Source organism: Microtus ochrogaster, linkage group LG4 (genome assembly GCF_000317375.1).
Source record: "Microtus ochrogaster isolate Prairie Vole_2 linkage group LG4, MicOch1.0, whole genome shotgun sequence".
Classification (NCBI taxonomy): domain Eukaryota; kingdom Metazoa; phylum Chordata; class Mammalia; order Rodentia; family Cricetidae; genus Microtus; species Microtus ochrogaster.
In genome coordinates, this window is record NC_022030.1 from 23,453,042 (window position 1) to 23,461,526 (window position 8,485).

General features: G+C 47.6%; 1 protein-coding gene across 3 annotated transcripts in view; it reads right to left on the reverse strand.

The window, feature by feature from the left end:
• LOC102002596 (WASH complex subunit 1) overlaps window positions 1–8,217 on the reverse strand; it is a 14,040-nt gene extending 5,823 nt beyond the window's left edge. The window contains exons 1-2 of one of the 3 annotated variants that reach the window (XM_005361320.2): window positions 8,149–8,217; window positions 1,369–1,522 (exon numbers count right to left, since the gene is read on the reverse strand). In XM_005361320.2, the coding sequence (XP_005361377.1) occupies window positions 1,369–1,517 (149 nt within the window). In that variant the 5' untranslated portion in view covers window positions 1,518–1,522; window positions 8,149–8,217. Of the gene's footprint in view, window positions 1–1,368; window positions 1,523–3,987; window positions 6,144–8,070; window positions 8,118–8,148 lie in introns of those variants that run through there. The other 2 variants (XM_013351581.2, XM_026786486.1) reach the window with 2 other exon arrangements.
• Between the last annotated feature and the right edge of the window lie 268 nt (window positions 8,218–8,485).

The window sequence follows — 8,485 nt, forward strand, 5'->3', positions numbered from 1 at the left end:
TGGGGTGTGTGTAGGGGTCAGATGACGACCTTTGGGAATCAGTTCTAGCCTTCTCCCATGTGGGTCCCAAGGATAAGGCGCTGATCACCAGGCTTGGCGGCAAGTGCCTTAACCCACTTACTACCTTGTCCTCCCCACTCCCCGGAGCCTCCTGTCTGAGAGAGAGAGGTAACCAGGCTTGATGACACACACCTCTAATCCCAACACGGGGAAGCTGAAAACAGAAGGATCAGACGCTTAAGGTCATCCTCCAGTACAGAGCAAGTTCAGGGACCGACTGGGTCAAAGACACCCTATCCCTGCCCCCACCCTCCCTTAAAAAGGAGGAAGGATAGCATGACCTCCTCATAGAATATCCCCAGGGTTAAAGGAATTCATGCAGCTAGAGCGATGATGGGTACCCATAAGCAAGGATGCGTAGCACAACTGTAGTGAGCTACCCACGCAATTGCTTTCATGTGGCACAAGTGTTTCAGCCAATGAAGGACCACAGACGTGAAGGTGTGCCCAGAACATCACAACAGGGCAGAAAACCTCCCCTCCCACAACTTACTGAGGGGAACGGTGTCATGATGCAACACATTAATCTGGGGTTTGAGGACATGTTGGTGAGAACAAACCTCGTTTGGCCAGCAGCACAGAGCACAGCATATACACACGATATAACAGACTTGGTGATGATGATAAATGAGACACACTGGCTTATGTCTTTACTGTAGTATAATTGTTATTGCTACTTTAGAGTGTATTCGATCTACTTAAAGAAGTCTGCTGCTACTGGCTCCTGCTCGCAGCAGGTCCACCCTCTCAATTTTGCTGTGTTCATTGATAACAAGAGACCACCTGCAGTGGATGACCAAGCCATCTGCATCCGTGTAGCAAACTATCTTGTCCGTACCATGGCAAACCATCTAGTGACCCACTCCGCAGTACATAGCTGGAGTTAAGGCAGGCCTAACAGCGTTTAGGTTTGTCATCCCAGAGTTCATGCTCCAGAGGGGACACTGACATACTCAGTGCCACAGCTAGACCTAAGTACAGGCTCCTGTGCACCCAAACATGGAGTCAGTGCAGGCTGACCGCAGGAGTCAGTGAAGGAAGAGGTCTGGTGGGAAGAACACTGAGGCCCCGTAGCAGCCCATGGAGCCACGGGAAAACTAAGGGGCTACATTAGACACCAAACAGGTGGTGAGCTCTTAGGGACTCGTAAGGTTTCCAAGCTGGACGTGTCCCTCTCTCCCTTTCTACACTGGGAATTACTTGGATCACTGAAGAGGTTGTCTGCAGAAGGCACATTCCTAGGGCTGCAGAGAATCGTGCTTAGGAAAGAGGAGAGCCTCTATTGGTCAGCTGGGCAGCAGGTCCCACCTGCTGAAGATGTCTCCCGAGATGTTCTGTAAGTGTTGCAGGGCATCTGCCACTTGCTGGATTGCCTCCTCTCTTCGCAGGTCTGGCTGGATCAGGGGCACTGCATACGGCTGACCCGCCAAGGAGTGCTGAGTCTTCACGGGGGTCATGGCGCCTGTGGGTAGGAACCAACACATCAACGGCATAGCCCGACAGTTACACTGTCTACCAGCCACAAGACAGGGTGGTCGGTCATGTCATACACTGTAATCCTAGCACGTGGGAGGCAGAGGCAGGAACTGCTGTTCAAGGCCATCTTCTGACACATAGAAAGTTCAAGACTAGCCTGGGCTACATAAGACACTATGGGGGTGAGGATATCACGCAAAGGAGCCAATTTCTACACAGCTTTACTGTGTGTGAGTATCATGGGAGGCAGAGCAAGAACCCCGCAGGCCTACATAAGGAGACTGAAGACAATGGCAGGAATTCAAAACCGGCAGAGACTAAAAGTGGAACATACTGTGCCCTTACTCCCAGGGTACTCAGTACCCTGCTAAGCGCCCTATTTAACACAGCAGCCATTCAATTTAACCCCCCAAGCTTAGAACACCACAACCCTGGCTGCAGAGCACAAAAGAGGCAGGAAACAAAGGCTGGATGGGGGCACCAAATGACTGCTGAGTCGTCTCTAGACAAAAAAATGCAGAGAACGGAACACTTGGATGGTGTGGCCCGCGTGGCGACTACCCCTGCTTGATAAAACTCCAGCATTCCAACAAGGTGGATCAAGCTCTCCATCACTTTGATTTCCAGTTGTAATGATTTTCACTATGTGTAATAGGGGCTTCTTTACGCCTTTTCCTTTGAGAATTTTATGTGAGCTTTGGTGAGGATGAGAATATGTACAATGGAAGCTTCTTTAAACAAAATAATTCTTGGGTAAAAATCCTGCCTTCATGGAACCACAGAGCATGATAACTCTGCTTATTCCCCACACAGGACTCCTCATTGTGCTGTCCCCCACCCCCAACACCCGTCCCATTACACCGAAGAGAGAAGCTAAAGACTTACTACCTGGGCATACCCGATCCCATGGATGAAAAACACACAATCTAGAGAAACAGTGGATCCAGAGCCACAGTCTGAGGCCATTTAGGGCAAGAGTTCAATTAATGAGTATAGACTGGTGCCCACAATTAGTGGCTTACTGGATGAATGGCAAGATCTGGTATGCCACATGGGAGCAGATTCCGTCAAGAAGTTAGACTGGCTGGATCCCCCTCTGCCACATACGGGAACATACACGGAAGGACTCAGAATGCTATGGTATAATGGAAAAGGAGTAAGATGTCAGGACCTTCTCCTCTGGGACCTTATGAGGGGGACAAGCCATATTATAAGACTAAGACACAAAGGAATACAATTAGGAAACAGGTCAATGCTTGTGCTAACACGGTACAAACACTGCATCACGCCCCTTGAAGAGTGAAAATTGCTCTTACGGGTTTGTTTCTCAGGACTGAGACTGTGCAGGAGGAACTGTACCTGGTGGGATTATTGACCTTGGAAGACAACAGGCATTTAGATTCTTGCTAAACTTACTACTTTTTGTTTGGTCGGCTTTGGGTTTTGGTTGTTTTTCGTTTTTTTTTGTTTGTTTGTTTTTGTTTTTGTTTTTTTGGGGGGGGGGTTTTCGAGACAAAGTTTCTCTGTAGCTTTGGAGCCTATCCTGGAACTAGCTCTTGTCGACCAGACTGGCTTCAAACTCACAGATCCACCTGCCTCTGCCTCCCATGTACTGGGATTAAAAGCGTGCGCCACCACCCGGATAAAGTTATTGTTTTTTGCTTCAAGAAAGACGCTATAAAGAGGCTGATGACAACTTTCATCCTGAAATCATTAAGTCTGCTTTCAACATTGCTTGTAGTTAAACTATAATGCAATTATAGAGTATAAAAGGTGTAGACTAGTTTCAATAAATGGGCAGCCATCTTGATTCACCCTCAGATCATGTCTGTCTCCTTCCCTTGCCTATGCCACACCTCCTCTTTTGGACCTGAACCCCGCGGGAGCTGGACTCCCCAACATGGGTATCTGAGGAACTCAGGTGTCCCTGAGACAGATCTGGCAGTGCCTAATGCCTCTGAGAAGAGGGATATCCAGGCTCTGCTCATCCAGGTCAGAACCAGGGGGCGCAAGACATGCAAATGCAGGAAAATAAACCTCCAAACCACAGGACCAGAACGCTCTATTTATAGGGCTAAATTAACACTGCTCCCTAGTGCCACTAAAGCAGCAATTGCACTATAAACAGCACTGATCTGATGGGCAAGAGATGTACTATACAGAATTGATATTAAGGCACCAGGCTCTTATAATTAAGGGCTTTAAACCCAGATTTCCCTAGGCACCACCCTGGAGTCCTTTGGGTTAAGTATGACAGGAAGGACCAAAGGCTTTATTGGGACCTTAAAAGAGCTGTGGGACCATTTATAAAATGTTTGTCATTCTTAATATGATCCTTTGCATCCTTAAACTAAGAACTGGCCCTGCTCTCAATTGCTAGTCCTGGTAATAAAAATCTAGGGATAACCCCCTACTATATCCTAGCAACATCTCCACCAAGCTAATACCTACCTATTCTTGGTTCCTTCTGCTGACTTCCTGAGCTCTCGCTTCCATGCTGCTGGCTCTCTCCTTCCTCCTTTGGGTCAAAACTTGTCCAGATCTGAGACGGTCCTTCCACTCTTTAGCTTTTTCTTGGCATGGGTTCCTCTCTCCTATTCCAGTGACCAGGACAGTCTCAGCTTCCCGCATGGAAGCCTTGAGCCACTATCCAAGCCAGTGTCGTCCCTCATTCTGTACATGTGCTTACCATGTCACTAAGACAGAGACATCCGCTCCACAACCATCCAGGGACCTAACCCTGTGAGTCTAGACTCTTTCAAAGATGTCTCCTCACCTCTTCCACTGCTCCTGAAACAAACTTGCTAGCCATGCTGACCTAAATCAAACCTGAGCGCTTCCACTGTAAAATCAGGAGGGAAACAGAGTAAGTTCTTCCTGTCATTTTTTTTTCCTTTTTTCCCCACAGAGATCCGCCTACCTCTGCCTCCCAACTGCTGGGATTAAAGGCATTCACCACCACCACCCAGCTTCCTGTCATTTCTTAAGCCGAACTCCTTTGCAACTGGATGTGTGTCTGTGTACATGTCCTCAAGGGAAGGACAAACACAAATCCTCTAAATAAGGAAGCAGCAGGTCCACTAGAGAACTATGATAGTGAACATGGTGGTTTACTCTCATCTTGTCTGTATATGCTGGTTAGCTACTAAGTGGAGTGCCCGATCACAACACAGATGGGTAAGATACAAAATCAGACTGACACATAGAAAGACATATACAAGAACAACTGAATCCCCTGTGTTGAGAGTGTTGTGGCCTTCTACTCCACTACGAAAGAGCCAAGACTAACTTCAAGTTTAGATGAAGTGAATTTACTCTGATTGAAGGAAGGGCAGCCTTAGAGCCAAATAGCATGCCATGCCCAAGGAAGGGTTTACAAAGGCAGACGTCAATGGTGGATATTACGATTAGCTATAGAATCCATGGCTGGCATAAAAATTGTTCCGTTCCCCTCAGTTGCATTTCTTTCTCCCTGTACAGTTATAAAAAGACCATTCCATCCCAGTCCCACAGTGATAAGCAGAAGCAAGGGGTTAAATAGCAAGTTTACATAAGCAGAAAGAAAGCGGTTAAATACCTCAAGGCAGGAACACCATTATCTTATCCTTATATCACCGACAGGCCACGAGGGTCTCACAGGCATCCCAGGGCAAAGGTCAATGGCCCTTACGGGATGCCTGGTATCATATTAAGTTTCTTTAGCCATCACAGGGGAGTTGTGTGTAAATGATTACACAGATCTGGGGGCCCTCTGCGGGAAGTGTCCTTAACTGACTGGGATAGAGCAGGCAATACCACTGCCATCGAGTTAGGGCTGGCTGTCACGACCCCACAAAAGGTCTAATCCGGGCTGTGCATGCGGCTTTACTGAGGAACACTGTGGGTTAAGGATGCCCGAAAACTTCCTCCATGCTACCTGCGGCTCTCCGTGAAGCGTAAAGAACAGCTGGAGTTGGAGCAAAGATGAGCAGCAGGATGGTAAATGAGGTCTCGTGGTTTCCCTGTAAGAATCCTTGGAGGAGCAGCAAGAAAAAGAACGATAAACAGAAGCAAGTGTGGAAGAACACTGAGTTCTGAAGGGAGGAGTTTAGACTCCAGCCAGGCATGAACCCCTGAGACCTGCGCTGTCCAGTGAGGTGACACAGGAAGCACGCAGATGGGGAACGCCACACAACCAAAGGCTTAAGAGTAAAGTGTCCCATTCATATCTTATATTGGTTATATGCTGAAACTGTCACATTTTAGATCGAGTGGGTTAAATTAAAATATACTGTTAACTTTGCACAATCATTTCCACTGTCAAAATCACGTATGCAGTTGGCAGAACCTAGTTTCCTTCCTTATCCTTTTCCCCCATGTCCTATGCTTCTAAAGAATTAATTCTCCGGCTGGCAAGACAGCTCAGCAGACAAGGGCAGTTGTTGCCACCTGCTGGTCTGAGCTGGGTCCCTGGAACCTACATGGTAGATAGAGACAAGCCACTCCCAAAAGTCACCCTCTGACGTTCATATACTCAACAAGCCACACGTATCCACACAACAAACACATTCGTACATACATGATAATTAAATAAACTTTTTTGTTTGTTTCTGTGAGACAGGGTTTCTGTATAGCTTTGGAGCCTGTCCTGGAACTTGTTCTGTAGATAAGGCTGGCCTCGAACTCACAGAGATCTACCTGTCTCTGCCTCCTGAGTGCTGAGATTAAAGGTGTGCGCCACCACGGCCTGGCCAAATTTTTTTTTTTAAGTTTTTCTAGACAGGGTTTCTCTGTAGCTTTGGAGCCTGTCCTGGCACTAGCTCTTGTAGACCAGGCTGGCCTAGAACTCACAGAGATCCACCTGCCTCTGCCTCCCGAGTGCTGTAATTAAAGGCGTGTGCCACCACTGCCCGGCAAAAATATTTTTATAAAAAGTCTCTGTTACTCTTTTTAGGAAAGGCATATCCTAGAATGGGGCTCTGATACAAGAAACAAAATAACCATATTGTCATTTAATTGTTCTATCTTGTGGCTCTTTATTCAACTTCTCTCAGGAGTAAATATGCCGCGTCACCACTAACACTAACTACTACTTGTAACTGTCCTCATCACTAGCTAAGACCCTAACCTTAAAGCTATTCTGCCAGCCAACCTCACTTCAACAGTGGCCTTCTATCACTCTTCATGTCTGTGAATTTATCAGGACTCACGATTTTAATTTGATTTTCAACAATAAAATGCTTAGCTTGTGCTCAAGCCAGATATGAATCAATTATCCCATTCAGTATGTTCTGTCACTTTTATACATGCAATTGAAAACTCTTTTAAGAGTTCAATTTATTTTAGTCCCAATTGTCAGACAGCTTATCCTGAAACCCTGCGCTATGCCCCCTTAGTGGTCCTGATGTTAAGGGAAAAATGAGATTCCGCTCTGAGCCCCAGTGGTCAGTCATCGTTGCAACTGTTGATCTTCACTCTGGAATTAAATATTGCTATCTATTTTTACAAAGAGGTTGGGAAAGTCTGGGGTGTCGTGTGTACAGAACACTATCCTCCAAGCCCCAAAGCCGTCATCTTCACCGGGGCAACTGTTACTACTTCCAAAGTGAAGTTCAAGATAGGCCTGTAGACTTTTGTCATTCTCATGGGGGTGGAGGATAAGGTGTTCTGCCCTTCCCTCCTGCATCTCCTGGCCTGATATATACAATTCTTTCCGAATGACACACCATCTAGTAGTCTCAGTGTACACACTGGGAAGCTAACTGAGGGGCTTATCCTCCATGCAGAATGACGTTCTGGTGATTCCTCTGCTCTGGGGTCCTCACGTTCTGTAAATAAACCTAACCAACTCGATAAAGTGGGCTTCTTGGATGGAGCTGTACTTTGGTTTGTCCCTGGGGCCCTGTAAGGAGGGGACAGATGTCTGTTTGCGCCCCCACCCACAAGGGGAAGTTTCTAAATCATCATCTAGAATGGATTGAAGGCCACCTTCTTAGTGGGGAAAAATAATTAATAGCTGAAAAGATAGCGATGTCGCTGAAATATAAAAGCAATTTACCAGAAGTCGTCTTTATGTGAGTTTTGTTCTGAGACATAGAAATTCCTCCCTCCCCGCAAGTGGCTGCTGCAGTTCTTTCTGTCTTGGGCTCCAAAAATTCCAGCTTACTCATTTTCACTTTTTATGAATCCCATGAACACATAAACAACCCACAATGATGGTGTTTCTCTTGCACCTAGCCATGCTGATTAACAATTGTTTTATATTAAATTGACAAGAGACCGCACCCCACCCACCCTCACCCCACCCCTTTTTTTAAAAAAAAAAAAGCATGAATGGCCTGTTTCTAATGGCCGGCGCTTGGCATCTGGTAAATAAACACTGGACTGACCCAGAAACACCAACACCCACCATGCACGTGTCTCCCGTGCAATTCGTAATTTCGGAAGTGCCCAGAACCCTGGTGCACATCGTCCTCCCCCACCCTGTGCCCTGGAAACTCCAGGCAGTCACGGGACCTCTTCCCTGCAGCCCCAGCTTCCCCCGGAAGCCCTCACCCGACTCCCAGGGTCCCCCGCAAGGTTGCTGTCAGCACCTGCCCGGCTCACACGCCCGACCCAAGGATGCGTCCTCACCTGCGCGCCACCGCCGGGGCTGCCCCGCAAACCCGCACCGCTGGCTTCCGCGCCCCCTTCCGCGCCGCCCGCATCCCCGGGTCCTAGCGCCCGCCTTCGCAGCTCTCAGACTTCCGGCTCTCTGGAATGCGGTCTGCCCGGACCCAGACCAGGAAGCCGCCCTACTCTGTGTCTTTGCCCAGATCTTTGAGCCCCGGATTTCTTCTGTTTCCAACTCTAAAAAGCCGACTCCCTACATGTGCCCTATCACCGGACATCAAGAGGAAGTCCCTCAAACGTCCCCTCTTCTAGTCATCTCTGCTTAATAAATCTTTTAGAAGATCCTGCTTTAGGCCGG